This window comes from Aplidium turbinatum, chromosome 9 (genome assembly GCF_918807975.1).
Source record: "Aplidium turbinatum chromosome 9, kaAplTurb1.1, whole genome shotgun sequence".
Taxonomy (NCBI): Eukaryota; Metazoa; Chordata; class Ascidiacea; order Aplousobranchia; family Polyclinidae; genus Aplidium; species Aplidium turbinatum.
In genome coordinates, this window is record NC_137480.1 from 15,210,441 (window position 1) to 15,227,382 (window position 16,942).

Below are 16,942 nucleotides of genomic sequence, written 5' to 3' on the forward strand. Positions count from 1 at the left end.
CACAAACTTTTGATTTGAAAGAGCATACTATAATTTCTGCTTTTTCAAAAAGTTTTCCACAAAGCTTTACCTTTGGGAAGAGAGATAGAGAATAGAGGTTATCTCACACTGTACTTAATTTCTGACCATTTGATATTAAAAGATAGCATTTTCATTAAGATAAAGTTTCATATTTGTCACTAAAAGGAGTAAGGTGGCCAGTTTTTTTCAAGAGTTTTCAACAACAAAACCCTGGAAAGGTGCGACAAAGCCTTGTAAAGAAGGGAGCGTTCTTCCTGGCTATTAGCACAAAGCTGGGCACTCGAGAACAATTCAACAAATTCACTTGCATGCACCATAAAACATAGGCTATGCCAGTATAAACATGTAGACACATTCAAAATAAGGTTATACAAGGTACATTGCTCTTTTGTACAATGTACAGCTACCGCAAAATGACTTTGGACCTTTCTAAATTTTCAAGAAAAACAAGCATTTTGTATACAATGAAATTTTTTAAAAAAAACTATCGACCTTTCTTAATAATTTGTCACATTGCATTATTATAACCTTCTTCACATTTTTCACAATCTTCGCATTGTTAGTCACAATGCTTATTGTTAGTGGTATGATCTGATGTAAAACGCACAGCTACAAACCTGGCGTAAATTTTGGTAAAAAGGTCCGAAGTCATTTTGCGGTAGCTGTATAGTGCTTATAAAATGATGACAATAAGAAAGAATCTGGTTTCATCAGCAACGAAATTAAACTTTTAGCTGAGATTTTGCAGCTTTTGATAAACGTAAAAAGAGCAATAATTATTTGATAATTTGATAAACGTTTCTGATCAAGGCCTCATATGTAGTACAGTAGTACAACAAGATTTGAAGCTCATTGATGTTTTTGTGACGAGGTAGTCCATATAAAATATGAAACAAATTATCATACGGCACTCGAAGACAATGAATACTAGAACACAAAAATTTACTCCAAAGTTGGCTTTCATACATATGCATACAATATGATTGAAGTAAAGTATCTTTGACTAGGTAAGAACACCAAAAAATCTAGCTCTTAATTTGTTTGCAGAGTAATATAAGGAATGAACTTGTTTAATGATATCACAGTCATCATGCAATTCACTTCTTAAATGCACATCTAAGTACTTATTCGGTCAACAAAATTAAGTTTGGAAGTAAAAAGAGACAGAGATTATATTCAGTTTGAGCCCTTTGGTGGCAAAGTAGCTTACATTGCAAGGGACTTGCCACAATTAAAGACTATGTAATGTGATTGAGCACATTATTCACATACTTTGAGGGTACTTTTTATGCTATTAACACTTGGGTAGAGACAACATAAATCATTAGCAAACAAAAAAAGATTGTTGATTGAATTATATACCAATTAAACAGCCAGCTTTAATTTTGTTCATTGCCACCGATTAATCATCCATGCACACCGAAAAGAGAAATGAGCTCAACAAACCTCCCTGTTTAACCCTTGCTCACAGAAAAGCTACAAGAAAAGTGAGATCCCCATTTTATTTGCATAAGTTGCTGATGCTGATCATGCCATTGGACATGCCAACTGATTCACTGGTCTACACGATTTTTGCTCTATGAACTTTGATGACTGATGTAGAGTAATTTTGGGGTGCTGAATTCGAATCTGACCTCAGATTTATCCTATCATGTCAGGTTTGTGAGATATGATAACAGCAAATTGTTACTTTTGCCAAAAGTGGAAGGTTTGTCGTTGCATTTATTACACATACACATTGTGCTACATCTAGAAATCCAGGTCATGGGGTGCATAAATAGCTGAAATACATCTAAAACCTACAATTTTGATACTAATTTGTTTTGGAAGCAACATTATTAACAAAGCAGTAATATCAAGCTAAAAGTATAATTGACCCCCCCTCCGTCAATGTTTTGCATAAAATAACAAAGATTTAATTTTAATTTAAGCAGGCTTATGGCAATGCTTGTCCACTTGGCTTGTTTAACACTAATCTTTCGCTATGGAACTGCATGTGTTGGTGGTAAATGCAATGCCAAATGTTTCACCTTTGGTGAAAATAAAGTATGTTGTTATGATATCTCAAAATCTGATGTGATAGTAAAAATCTAAGTTTAGATCGGTTTCAGTACCCCAAAATTACATTGAATCAGTTTTCAAAGTCTAAACAGTAGAAAAAAAATCTTTTTTTGTAGACCAGTGTCTTATTATTACTATACAGAAAGACCTTCGTGTTGCACAAGACATAAAAGTGACATCACAATGCTTACTGTGATGCATGAATACATTGGTGTATAATGTTATATGATTAATTTAAGATATTTATTGAACTGTTGATGACTAAACGTAAGTTGATGTAAGGGTAAAGACTTCTCATAATTTGTCTAACTGGCTCGTATCGCAAAAATTTTATTACAACTTGTAAAGTGTAAATCAAAGCTTCAGATCAAACGTACAAAATTTGTTCAGTAAAGTACAGGCAATAATTTAAGTTACTGTAAAAATGGCTTTACTTATCCTTTGCAATAATTTTGTAGGCATATATTGACCATGCCATTTTGAAGATACTATGACAGCTATAAATTTTCATTACATCACAAGAATCTAACCATTTTGATCAAAACTTGTAGAATTTATGTCATAATGATATATATTATATGTATTAGTATTAGTACTTTTTATCTACCGGTGACATACATATCAATAATAGTGAATTACCTGCATTGTGAAAAAGAACAGAAGAATTGATCAAATACTAGATTTTTATAAAGAGTATTTTCTCGTCAATAGAATCATTGAGAAGATACATATTTTTAAAAGTATTAAATTATTTGGTCATGGCTTCGTTTGTTTTTTGCATTTATTTATGTTTTTTGTATTTCTAAGATAAGAATAAAATGTAAGAGGATATTACGATACATGCATTGAGTGTTTGAGTAACTACAGGGTGAACAAAAAATCCTTGGGCCAACTTATAAACGATTTATTAATAGAAAATAAATAAAATTTCATCAAAAAGGTATCACAATGAGAGCTTACAGTACTAGAAATTTATTTATTTTCAATGTGGCCGTTCACTAGGATAACTCTCTCAATTCTTTGTCGGAAGTTTTTGACCCAGGCACATAGCTCATCATGGGGTATTTTGGCCTATTCTCGCAAGAGTGATTGCTTCGGAGTATTAACACTTGGGTGAGCAACGGGCCTTTGCCTCCAATAGCGACCATATGCAAAACTCCATGGGATTCAAATCAGGTAATTTTGCAAGTTGACATGAGCACCAGCCCCGAGTCTTTCTTGAGATGTAGGATGATGCATCATCCAGTTTAAATGTAAAGGGCTGACCTTTGTAGTGTTTCTTCATCTCTTCAAGGCCTGGAACCAAAATATCGTTTATATTATAGTGATTTGAATTGATTTTAACCTCTTGTTCCACAAAAATCAAAGGATATTTTCAAGTTTTTAAGATGGCGACCCACACCAAGACAGAAGACGGTTTTTGACAGCGGTAAACTGTTCTCATAAAATCTTTAATATCTGCTGAAGACTTTGCATATATTTTATCATTCTGATTATTGAACTGAGCTTCAATAATTGTGAAGAATGTTTTGTGTGAAAAAATGATCTCTTTCCATACTTGCCTTCAGTTCTCTGAGAAGAAGCTGTACTCTTTCAAGTCTCTTTTGCTTTTGGAGAGGTATAAGGAACTGTCGTTCTTTCATCTTGTTAGGAGACAAGTGAAGGTCTTTTTTCAAGATGGTTTTCGTTGAAACATTGCTCACATTCATGTCTTCAGTCATTTGACAGATGAATCTGTTTTGGTTTGTCCTCATTCTTTTTTGGACAGCCTTAACCACTTTTTTTGTTTGAGCAGTGCAAGGTTTTCTAATCCTAGGATGATCTTCAGCTGTACCAAGTTCCTTAAATCTATTCACAACATGGTAAACGGTGAATTTGGCAACTTTTAAGAGCTTGATGATCTCTAGAGTTGGCTTTCCTTGCGCGATGGTGCTGAATGATGGCTTCTCTTTGGCTCGTTTTAGACCTTACAATTAAACCTAAATTTTAGAGCATGTATGTGACATTCAATGTGTTAAGTCATAAATTGAAAAAAAAGTCCAAGGACTTTTTGTTCACCTTGTATGATATCTTACATTTTTCACAAACTGGCATATTATCTTCATGTTCACTGTTCAGGTAAACTGATTTTGCTAAAATACCATTCTCACTTTATGAAAAAAAGTTTCTGTGTTACAATGAGTGATTTTGATAATTCAGTTGGTACTGTTGAGATTGTAGAATCTATGCCGTCATCAAATCCTATCTCCAACAGGTATACTATACATACCTTATATCATAGTAAAAAACAATTTTTGATCATTTGTTTAAATTACAATAAGTTTGAAATTATATGGATTGGCTGCTGTGATAACTTAGATTTGCATTGTCATAAGTAGGTTATGTTTTTCATGGATTCTTGTGTTAGTTGAATCCCACAAAACACTAAAACAGTTTGTGTTTTACTCGGCTATTTCAATGTTGTATTTATCACCCATCAGTTTGAGATGGTTTCTTTTAGCAGGCGGAGACGACACCCATCTGATTCATCCAGTAGAAATCAAGAGATTATTATTGTTGATTCACCTGATGACGTCATAACAGCAAGGGCTCGCAGAAGGAGGAGAGGAAATCGACCAACCAACCAACATGGTAGTGGTCGACTCGAACTAGGTGAGATTGAGTAGAAGTTTGGGTTTGAGCAATTCTTTGCAGTTATTTATTAATTTTATTAAAAAGCATACCGTATCTAAATTAGTTAATAGTTAACCTAACCCAAGTGGATCATTTCAGTAATTGGTTTGTCAGCTATCGTCAGGTAGTATTCAGTGCAAAAGTTTATCTCGCAGTATTTTCAAGTTCCTGTACTTCGGCTCAAGCCCATGCTTTAGCGTTTACACTTACTTTAACATAACCAGGTGAACCCGATAGTGTGTCATACCATATTTTAACATTTTTCTTCGTGATTTTATATCATTGCATCAACTGATGTCGTATCGATGATGGTATTATATTATCAGTTATTGTAAGGCTAAAACATTATATGTATATATTTTTTTAAAATGATAATAAACCATAGTGAACAACTTATATGTACTAATGTGAATGTGTAACTCCGTCATTGTGTCTGCAATTCTGCATGACCCCCAAAGTGGAATGATACCAACAGTGTATGTTCCATCTGCATATGATCCAGGACAAGTTTTTTAAGGCAAAGTTGAACAAATAATTATCAACATGGTCAATGTCAGAAATATATTGCTGTAAGTCCTAAACTGCTAACAAGTACTCAGCACCTCTATTTAATGAGATGCCACAGTTACATAACCTTTTGATCAGCGTCTATTTTTTATAACAAAAGCATTTAAAACATCAGTCTTAACCGCTAAACTACTGCTAACTACGAGCACACACAACATTGCTTTTAGTAGTAAGTCAGAATTGATTAAGTGATGGGTAACTGAGAATTAGGTATTGATTAAAATCGATATTCATTTTTCGTCTTTGTCCTCTAACAAATTGCCATCAACACCGTTCACCTAGATCAGTGGTTCTTGATCTTTTTTGTATGTTTTACCCTTTTAACAAAGATGAATATCAGATTTACCCTCTATAGATAAAATGAGGTACTCACTCATTTATTAAAAAACGAAAGTAACAAATTCCATCAGTTACCTATATTCAATGCGATGGCTGCCATTGCTTTTTGGCAACAAGTTATTCAATGTCTGGTAAAGTAGGAGATAATACACAACAAATATCGGATTCAACATGAAGTTGGTTTCGTGCTTTAGATTTGATAGTAAGCAATGCAGAGAAGGGCATTCGCATCTAGATAAGTTGAAGAAAACTTGACCAGAACATTCAGAGCTTGAATACCTACCCTTGGATAGCAATGTTATATTTTAACCCAAAATTTTTCTAGGTTGCAAGAGTGAAACTCATCTTTTGCAAAAGAATCGTTTGTTAATTCTATAAATTCTTCTTGGATTGCTTTAAGACAGGGTTGTCGATATTTTACCCAACCCAAAAAAACCTTGGTGTTTTTTTTAAAAGACCCACTTTAAAAAAACCCATAAAAAACCCAAAGCATCATATTTGTCCAATTTTTATCAGAAAATTGAAAAAATGAACCAAAGTACTTGAAACAAACTTCAAATTAGGACTTAAGGATGTGATTGTGAAGGAAATTTCCAACGATAAATTGAAAACACAGCGGATATTTCTGTACACAAAAATCAAGTAATGCCACTTTGTACTACACTAAAACTCATTTATGCAAAAAGGCCTCATAGTTAAACAGCCCTAGTGCATTATTTGATTGAGTTATACCAGCATGTACTGTGAGTGTGAGGCACTTCATTGGTAAAAAGTAGTATTTGAGGTGAAATAAGCACAAATCTACCTTTTTTGCATCTTTTTTAAATAAAACCCCAAAAAAACCCGGGTTTTTTAAAAAAAAAACATGCGAGTTGGGCTTTTTTAAAAAAACCCAGGTTTTTCTCAACCCTGCATTAGGAACATCTTTCACTTTACATACAAAAGGATTTCTCGCTATTTTCATTAAAATGCTGCCAGTGTTTATCTCGGGGAAATATCTCGTTCAAACTTCTCCTGCAAGTTTTGAAGACAGCTGATGATGTCATCCTTCAAGTTTTGATTGAGATCATCTCCAGTTATCTCCGTCAAGTGGTGAAATGATATCTACAATACCTACAGCTGGCACAATTTTTCTGTCCTGTCAGCTGATGTGGATATTTTGATTGATAGCTCACCCCCCAAAACAAAGAAATTTACTCCCAGGCATACGCGCCGACTTCCGGGGGGCGGTGCCCCCCGTAAATTTAAGGTTGAGGGGCAAAAAAATGGCTACTGTGTATACTCAAGTATAGATCGGTCACGTGTATAAGTCGAACCCCTACTTTTGAGCTGAAAATCGGTGATATTTCCTTCTCCCATCTATGAGTCGAATAACTTATTCTCGATACTACCATTCGATGATTCATCTAAGTATTGGCATTGATAAGTTTCTGGGCAGCCGATTGTAGCATCGAATAGACAGCGATAGACACGTGTTTCGCCCATGAGGCTGGGCTCATCAGTATCGCGCCGTATTCTTGCCACTTGGGTAATCGACCGCCGCATTACCAGTCAGTTTAACTCTAATCTTTGTGGAAAGAAAAGAGCCAACAAAACCAGCAGGTGCAGGGGTAGGACATGTGAAGAAGGGGTGTTCTTCCCGGCCGCCCAGAAACTTATCGTTTATTGGAGGTCTTAATGGCTAGCGGGGAAGCTACACCGTTATGGTTAGCGAAGCGTTACTGCTGCTCGCTGTACTAGCGAGTGATCAGCCTTGTGCTGATGGCGGAGAAGAACACCCCTTCTTCACATATTGGCATTGACGTACGGTATTGAAATTTCAAAGTAGATCGTAGAGTAACTTACGCTGCTGGAATAGTGGAATAGTCACGTCTATTCATTGCAATATTAAGTAAACCAGCTATATTGCGGTAGACGCGCTATTTTGAACGAGGCCTTCTCGCTGTGAGATCAATTATAATTCAACAGAAGGCATTGTTTTGTTCGCAATGTGTGAGAATTAAATGGAAAACTGATAGAACAAAAGGTGTTTAATGATCTTGGTCGCAGCACACTCGCACGCCTGCATTAACGACGTCTCTCACCGCTATTATCACCTAGTCCTAGCCTACATGACATCATTGTTTTATGCGGCCGCTAAGGTTTGACATCGACTTCAATGATCATGGAATGTTACGTAATAAGAACGATTATATCCTACACGCAAAAAAAAAAAACTTGATCTCTTAAAATAGCTCTTTTTCTGCTGTTTTGTCTCGTGAGCTTTGCATATTGCTCAACAAGTGCATAAAGTTTAGAATTGACAAGATATCATTAAATTTGAAAATTAAGTTTGAATCAAGTGCTGCAAATAAACGTATTCCAAACTTTTACTTCGGCCGACGCCATTTCATACTCCGTGATCTACGTCAGCAATGATTTTGCCGCAAAATGTGTTCATTTTGAAAACTGCCGAGCTGGAGACAACAGCTTGTCCCGTGTATAAGTCAAACCTGTCTTTTTGAGCTGCAATTCACTTGCGAACATCTCTACCTATACTCGAGTATATACGGTATTTGATAAAAGACTATAAAGACTTTCGATAGAAAACAGAAGAGAAAACACTTCGCCGATGTTAACGCTTTGAAGGCAAGTAATTAGCAAAACGAACGAAGCGAGGTTAATAAAACATTAAAACTGATAGCGGGTTTCCACTCTGCTTGAGATCATGATTTTTTGCGTTTTATTTCGACAACTTCACTGTCTTGATCGTTGTTATTTACTCGCACGAAAAGGAAAGGATTCGGCTTGTTTTCCAACTATTTCAATTATGAGCTAACAATATCAAAATTTTTACGACTAGGCGTACTGCATGCGTAAAACTAATCGTTTCAAGCAGCGGTTCTAATAAATTCGGCTTGCGACCTAGGTGTCGATATAAACAAGACAGTAAGCTTAATCAAAGACTATTTTAATTAAGTAAAATAGCGTTATGGGTATGACGTCATCACCTTTCTCGCCCCCAAGGTTTTTTGAAAAGTCGGCGCCTATGCCCCCAGGGGTAAATTTACCCCAGTTTAAGAAATGCTGACCTAGACAGCGAATCAGTGTTTTTTTACATTGATTCAACGTCTGCAGACGTCGTCGTTTGCAAACGTTGAATCAATGCAAAAAACGACTAATTTGCTGTCTGGGGCATTGAGGGTATATATTCACATTAAAATCCTAACCAAGTGCCCAATTATGCAAGCATTTATTCTGCCAAAGCACTACAGATTTTCAGTGGGGAAAAAAGCATTGTTGATAGATGGTTTTGTTTGAAAGGAGTCTTGAAATTTCTTAAGATTTCAGGCACAGATTTCCTATTTTTGATGAAATCTTCCACAATAAATGCACGGTGTTCGCCGTTCCTGGCCATTTCACACACTGATACAAAGTTTTAAAAATTTTCACTAAAAATTATTATTTGTTTATAAAAACTAAATTTAAAAACACAAATGACAAGTCATTAGCTGCAAAATTTCATTTCAACTACCTGTCTAACTATAATAGCTTTGCAACAGCAACAATTTGAAATGCGGTAGGTTTTTCTGCCAGACGCTGTGTGTTGTCATAGTAATGCTAGGATAGCAATCAAGTATTGATACTGCAGCACAATCTGGTGTGCTATGTAGTATTAACTACACTCAAAAATATGTTTGCAAAGCAATACAGAGACCTAATAGGATGCATGGACAATTTTAAGATTAGAATGCCTACAATTTTCAGAATGTGAGAGAAACATGAGAATGACAGGACCAGTCAAATCGGTTCTGAAATAAACTATATGGAATATGTTTGAGCGAGTACAAGCTGGATTTTCAAACATTTTAAATCATTTTTCGTCAGAACTTTTTGTTATAAAGGATTGAAGTTTATTGTGTATTTTGTTATTCAGTAAGCTAGTTCTCATTCTCAATGAAATAAACCTTTAGGTGTTTTAATGTGTAGAAGTAAAGCTGTTTGAAAACATTTTTCTAGCGCTATTTCAAGTGCGACTGTTTTATGGCCTCGTTTGGACGCAGTCATGTATTATTTCTCATTGTTCATCCAGCGAAGAAGCTTTAGCTACTTAAAGGCTACTGCACTTCAGCTCATCGATTCTGGTTTCAGCTGAAGCTTAAATCAACTTTGATGAAAAGAACGCGTTGACATAACGTTGCCTGACGTTTGCTGTAATGAAAACGGGCCATACAGCATAATCCATCATTATTACATTAGTTTAACGTCTGCAGATATCAAATCAATGTAAAAATGACTGATTTTGTTGTCTGGCGGTTGTCTCTGCCAGCACTGCTTTTGTTTTTCCGATCTCTTCGTTTCTTATTCTCTTTCTTTTTCTGTATGAAACGTTTTCCGTTACAAACCCAACCAATCCATTGCTTCATACGTCATCACATCCAACGATCAGCTGGTTAACAAGCATTACGTCACCATAAAACAAACAAGTGTTGTTGTGAGGTGTTTAAAATCCCAACCTCTACTTTTACTTGTCCATACTTGTCAACGCTATTACGGTTGATTTTTTTCTTTAGCCTTTAAAATTAAAACCGTTGTCCTGCGTAATTCAGCTTCATTACCAGACTGAAGTTGAGACTTAAACATATGCGATGTTGTCTGTGAGGATGTTAAAAAATGCTCACGAAGCTCTGTTAGAAATTTGGCAGACTGACGAAGAATCGGACCATAGTTACGCCGATGGCTCTGTTGAACACATGGAAAACGTCTTAGAATCGTCTCGCCATAGTTAGTACGACTTAAAGAAAATGATTGTGTGTTACTTGATGCTAAGTGTTAAGATGTATAGGTTCTTGAGTTGTCGCATTTATCTTGTAGAAGTTTCCTTCAGGCAATGCAAGTGGAATTTTTGTTAACAGTCAAAACGCCACAGTGGCATCTAAGCTGTTCACGAAATATTTCTTTACTTCTTAAGCTACAAGCGATTAAAGGAGTTCTGGTGTGTCATTTGTGACGTAATTCCCGCTGATGCGTGGGTCAGGTTCAACATTCCTTTGCTTTCGATAAACTGACGTCGCAATTGCGCTTGGCTTGTTGCAGTAAACACATCAGAATCAATGAGAATATTTCATGGTTGTCTTTTGTTATGTTTTGAAAATGAACTTTTTTGCGGACATTGAAAACGAACCGGGCTTTGGTGTTTGGTTTCATTGTCGCATTTTGGGTAAAATGTATGTTCGGTAAGCAGCGGCATGGACGAAAGATTTCCAGTTGTAACAGGTTACGACAATCTCCATTATTTTTACTTCCTCAGTTAAAATTTGAGCATTGTGATGGACAAAAAGCGGCAGTTAGTGTACTTTTAAGTCATCACTCTGCTTGGTTCAAAAGCAGCGTTTGAGAACTATATAGTATGAATTAGTGGTGCGATACTGATGAGCCCAGCCTCATGGGCGAAACACGTGTCTAACGCTGTCAATTCTTGCAACACTCGACTGCCGAGAAATACAGTCCAGTATAAGGTACCGTATAACGTGTACCGTATAGTATAAGGTACGGTATAACGTGTACGTGTCGTGTACCGTATAAGGTATGGGGTGGAAAATAACTTTTCCAAATAAAAAGCCGTGTTTCTTTTATTACAACGTAGGGTTAAGTGGAAATTCGAAATTGATATTTGGTTAGTCAAACTATCTACTTTCCATCTGCTTTCGTTCTACTTCACTTTCCGGCAGCTTACTGCTGTTACTAGTCCAAGTCTACCGCAGGCGCAGCAGTGTACTTTTACACTTTCACAAAACCTGTTATGTTTATGTTGATTAGATTTGTTTGACCATTCTCAGCTAACAAAACCGTTTTTTTTACATTGATTCAACGTCTGCAAACATTGGATCAATTGATGTAAAAAGAAAGGATTTTGCTGGCTGGGTTACGACGCATAGAACAAAAGCCCAGACACTTTTAATGACATTTTTTTCTATCTGTTATAGTTGACCTAACTTGTCTTCCAAATGAATCCGTCACTGTCGACCTGGTTGATCTAACTTCTTCTCAAGAAAGAACATCTCCTCTTGATTTGAGATCTTCCCAACAAAGTTCCCCTCCCGTTCCAATTTCTTTGGTGAGTTCTTTAATCATTGAAACATCTTAGAAAACTGTGTTGCAGCCCAAGTTTGGATATTTGTTATTCATACAATATGTGTTTTAGCTGTTTTTCTCTCTTTGGCTAAAACCATGACTAACCTTTGTGTATCTGTTAGCCGGCAACCGTACAATTTTTGTTGATCATTTTAAATCGGCTGCAAACAAAGCCCTTGATGGCAGTGTTGGGCCAGCGGCCAGATTAGCATTAAAGAGTTTAGTAAAGTTGCTGAAGTAGATCGGTTATAGCGCTTTGCTTATACCAAACAAGCTCAGTATATATATTTACTTTGTGTACCATTGTGAGCGTTTTTTTAAAACTTGATGACTTGTCTAGCCTCAACCTACGGAATCAAATCGAAACAACCCGGTTTCAGTGACGTCTGGCGTTACTTCCACTGACCGTACCTCGTCTCGTTCTGTACTAATGTTGACATGTCCAGTTTGTTTAGAGTCATTGCAAAAGGTAACTATTGTGAAAAGTTTGTTTGTTTTTAAAATTTGTGCATGCTCTGAAACTGCTTGTCGTTGATCGTTTCATGTCACGTCGCAAGGGTCCCATTCTCATAAACTCAAAAGTTTCTTTTCCTTGTTAACAGTCTGAATTGGAAAAAAATTGTTGATATCTATTGTTATTTTTACCCTTTGACCTCAAACGTTTCCTTCCGTATGAGTGCTCACCAAAAATAGGTGCTTTATAGCAGTAGTTCTCAACCTTTTTGTCTTGGCGGACCCCTTTTGGTGCCTTCAAAGCGGTCGCGTACCCCTAAAAAAATATCTAAAAGTTTGGTACATCGCGTTTCCTAATGGAAACAAATTTTTCATATGTTTCGAAGCGACACACTATAAAAAAAATTTGCTGAACTTGCGAGTTGCGACGCACTTACGATGATTGATTGATCACATTGACGAAGTTATGTTATGAGCTATATGTTGGCACAGGATCAAAAATCAGTATTCTATATGCTGATTCAATGTTTTTCTATAAACTCGACCAAAAATCAGTAGAATTTTTGCGACCGTTACAAAGAATTTTTCCTTTTTGTCATTTGTAATCAATATTTTGTTGTAATCACAGTCATTGCAAAACTGTGACTGCTGAGTCCTGATAGACTGCTTAGTGCTGACTAATGTTTGCATTTCTAAGTTAAGCATTGATCAGCAACCCGCTGTCTCAAAAGAATTGTTAAACATAGTCTTATTAAAAGATTTAATTCATTTATCATATATCATGTTTTAGTTAGGAAATCAAACCTTTGTGCAATGTCCTTTGACATTTCAAACGACGCAACAGCGCGTTGCTACGTATAATACAGTTTGAGAATCACGGTAATACACAAATAAAGAACAAACAATTTTTAAATTTTGTAATTTATCAATCATGCTGCAAACTCGGATACTTTCACCGGTCCGCGGTCCCCAGGTGAGAACCACTGCTTTAAAACCTTAATCTTATGAGTTCAAGGGTCAACTTCGAAAAAAGTAATAACTTAACCCTATCTGGTATTCGTCTCAAAGACGCGCGAAAAGCACGAGACGTGACCATTTGGCCACGCCCGGATTATTGGTTTATAACTCAGCCGCTAAATATCGCACATTTGAGAAAATCGGCATGCACACAGTCAAATGCTTTTATTTTATATTTTAATTATTTGTTTTCAAAACAAATGTTTAGTTTTTGCATTCTGCAAACATATGTTGCAAAAAAGCTCTAAAACACAAATTTTGCTGGCATTTAGTCATTTTATGTCCGATTTTGTTCGTTCGAATTTTAATTTTAATGATTTGTGAACATTCAACAACAATATTTTGAAATTAATTATTTTTTCCTGCAATAAATGCAGTATTTTTCATATTCATACTACATCAAGCGGTTTTGAGGTTATTGTGATGAATTGCTTCTCCGCAGGTGGTCACGGCTGCTTAGCATCGCATCGTAGTATCTCTCATGACAAGTCAAGATGAATGAAAGCATAAAATAGTTGTAGCGATCCCAGCGAGCAAATCATTTTTTTCACATTGATTCAACGTTGGCAGATTGATTTTCTGGTTGAAATAACTCTAGTTTATCACATTCTTTCCAAGCCAGCAAAATTGGTCCTTTTTACATTTATTTAACGTCCGCAGACGTCGAATCATTGTTGAAAGTGGTTGATTTACCGGCTGGGTTAGAAGTATAGGTAACACGATTTCCAGTCAGCTGTTTTGTCAGGCGTTTCATTTCATAGAGTGTAGCTTTCATTTCAACCTGCCAAATGTTTTAGAATCAAAGGAAAAAAAACTTCTTTTTGATACTTTTCAACGTAGCTAAACGTTGAAACGATATAAAAGCCAACTTTTCTGCCTTGGCTGCCTGCTTTTTGCTAAATTTCCCAGACAGCAAACTCGTCATTTTTCAGACGTTGAATCAATGTGAAAATGACGGGTTTTTCTGTCTGGGTTGTTTAACTTGAGTCTGGCAATGTCGAGACAATGTAAGAAAAGTTAATTTTACTTTTCAAGATTCAAAATGAAATGTACCACAATTCTGGATCAACACACATCGAATGATCGTTGAGTTATGAAAAATTCAGTTTAGCGAAACACAATGCTCGCTGTTCTGTCATGAGCAGTCAGGTAGTGCTGACGCCAGGAATATCGCTCCTTCTCAACTGTACAATGTACATGTCATGAATGGCAATAACATACATAGTTTCAACATGTGCTTTGTGCAAAAAGGCATGTTGCATTTGAAGCAACGATGAGGAACTTTGCCGAGATTATTTCTTTTTTTGGAATAACCTGTTCCTCTGATGTCGTCTACACATATGGTACCTACAAAACGCTTTGTGGATGGCTGTGGTTGATGATTCGGTTGTGATTAGCTCTGTTTTTTTTTTTCAAAAGTAGCAAAGTGTAAATACTAAACTACAGTAACGGATCATTACTAGTTGCTAAAGTTTGCTTTTCATGTTGTGAACACGTTTTTTCTTCGTAAAAACTGGTCAACTTCACTTGCCTTGCAATGACGCAACAAAAACTGCCTGAATTGAGGTAAAACGATAAATTGTACTATGAGTCTCATTGCGTTTCGTTCTTAGTTTTAATGTGTGATTGATGACTTGACTCGCGGTTGACTGCGGCCACTGTGTATACAATAGCAGAAGCGATGAGTCATTTCGATGCCGATTGCCAAAATCTAGGAATTTAGACAAAATTTCTGAACAACCTGTGACAAAATGCTTATTGTGAACCACATAGTGTTCCAAAAATAACCAAATTAGGTTTAAACGATGCTCAAATGATAAAAAGTAAAAGTCAAGAAATATCAGCGTTTTAGGAAAATTCCTTCTATATAAAATTTCAAAACTAGTGAAGGGCGTGGCCATTTGACCACGTCTGATAACAGGTCGAGTTAAGTCACTTGATTAATTTTTTCGCACGCATTTCAAGTTAATGCATTTAGAATTTGAGAATATGCAGTTGATGCAAACATTTGAGACCAATCTTTCAAAGACTAAAATTTCGTCCATCGTGTGTATTTGGGATGGAGTTTTTGCTTGTTCTTGAAGCTGATGTTGATCATCGTTGCTTTATCTCGCCGATTCTGTTTTCGCACCGACCGGTGTATAATATATCTACTGAACTGTTCGGCTGAAAGGCCGTTGAAACGCTTCTTCATTACAGCCATCACGATAAATCTAAATATCCAATAAAAGCTGTGAGTAAAAATAAAACTTCAGAAGAAAGATACTCCAACCGAGAAAAGATGCGTTTTGTTTGCTACAGACGCCGTCTCAAACGTGAAAACCTGCGATTCTATTGATTAACTAATGTTTTATTGCAGCTATTAGAAAGGGGATCACAAATGAGATCAACAATTTGCGGCCATATCTTTTGCCAACCTTGCATCGTGTCCGCCATCCGAAGCAACAAGAAGTGCCCTACCTGTAGAAGGAAGCTCACCGAAAAACAGACGCATCCAATCTACTTTCCTATATGAAGAACCATCTGGTGAAATAAAATCTTCACACTTGTTTTTCTTGCTCGCGTTTGAAAGCCACCAGGTACGTTCTGTTGGTCGGAGCTTCTGATACGACGGTGGGCACGACAGAGGGAAAATCAAGAGTTTCTTGCACTTTTGACTCGTATTGTTTCACTTAAAGTGAGCAGTCTTCTTTAACCGAAAAGCGACTTGTTTTGTTTTTCTTCTTTACGTGGCTGCGCGCTGTACGTTTTTCATTAAGACTATATGACACCAGTTCGGTCAGACGCGCGTTTTTCGGAAGACTAAACATTTGTTTGGGAGCAAAAGATAGTTGGAGAACCAATGATGTATTTGTTTGTTTATGCAATTTACTCAATTTGTGCTCTTTAATTCATACAAGGAGTTTCCCAGCCATCAAACCAGTAATTTTTTTTGATTGAGAAGTTGTAAGTTCGAAAACTTTGAATTAATGTTGAAAAGGGCTGATTTGCTGACTGGAAATTGCAGCCTACATGTTTTGTGAGACAGTGTCCGGACACTTCTATCCTTGTGTTAAATGCGCTGAATGGGCAAGATAAACTTGTGTGACTCACGACGTGTTTGCTGAATTAACTCAAGTGCTAAATTGGCATACGTTTCTACGCTTCAATGGCCTACTTTTCTCTGTCCTTTTCTTCGAAAGTTATACTTTTTACTATATTTTTGATTTGTTCTGTTTTGCTTTTTTGTTACGGAGGTTATGGTTACTTGGAAGGAATGAGATACTCAAATCCTGGCAATGTTTGCAATAATATGAGACAAGTTAAAGTTCACGAAACTGTTTTCAAACTCGATAGCGTTCAAAAGTTTGTTATCAGGAATATTCTGTATTTTTAAGATTTGCTTTATTTCTTCTGCAAGAGTGTCTGCGTTGCTCACAAAATAAACTGTTTGTGCCACATTCACATAAACAACAAGTTACTTCGTTTTGAGTGTGCAGTCGTAGATTTCTTACGGTACACTGAGCTTTCTTATCCACGCACTGTTTCGCCTTGCTGAATAGTGCAAGAACGAATTGGCCTGAAAACAAGTACGATGCGCAGCTGTATTTCAGTTTTATGTATTTTTTTGCCTTCCGTGCCGTTAATTTAAGTTAATAAACAAACACTTTCCGATTGGGTTTAGATTTTTTCTAAACTTATTTTTTGTTACTGGACG

At 36.3% G+C, this 16,942-nt stretch overlaps 1 protein-coding gene across 3 annotated transcripts; it reads left to right on the forward strand.

Annotated features, from left to right (window-relative positions):
• Positions 1-2,374: 2,374 nt before the first annotated feature.
• On the forward strand, positions 2,375-16,934 carry LOC145777394 (E3 ubiquitin-protein ligase RNF4-like). 3 transcript variants are annotated; one of them, XM_082588764.1, is made up of 6 exons: positions 2,375-2,455; positions 4,201-4,336; positions 4,586-4,734; positions 11,628-11,758; positions 12,116-12,244; positions 15,605-16,934. In XM_082588764.1, exons 2-6 carry the CDS (start codon positions 4,236-4,238, stop codon positions 15,758-15,760), a joined length of 666 nt encoding a protein of 221 aa, XP_082444890.1. In that variant the 5' UTR covers positions 2,375-2,455; positions 4,201-4,235; the 3' UTR covers positions 15,761-16,934. The 3 variants fall into 3 exon arrangements, with proteins under 3 accessions (XP_082444890.1, XP_082444889.1, XP_082444891.1); XM_082588763.1 differs by having other exon boundaries at positions 2,377-2,455; positions 4,583-4,734; XM_082588765.1 differs by lacking the exons at positions 2,375-2,455; positions 4,201-4,336; positions 4,586-4,734 and adding an exon at positions 10,276-10,425.
• The last annotated feature ends 8 nt before the right edge of the window (positions 16,935-16,942 follow it).

Bases quoted from the DNA above. Each gene is read 5' to 3' on its own strand.
- LOC145777394 (XM_082588763.1), top strand. From the start codon at position 4,236: ATGAAAAAAAGTTTCTGTGTTACAATGAGTGATTTTGATAATTCAGTT. The intron at 4,735-11,627 runs GTGAGATTGAGT...TATCTGTTATAG, and splicing joins TAGTGGTCGACTCGAACTAG to TTGACCTAACTTGTCTTCCA. The intron at 12,245-15,604 runs GTAACTATTGTG...GTTTTATTGCAG, and splicing joins GTTTAGAGTCATTGCAAAAG to CTATTAGAAAGGGGATCACA.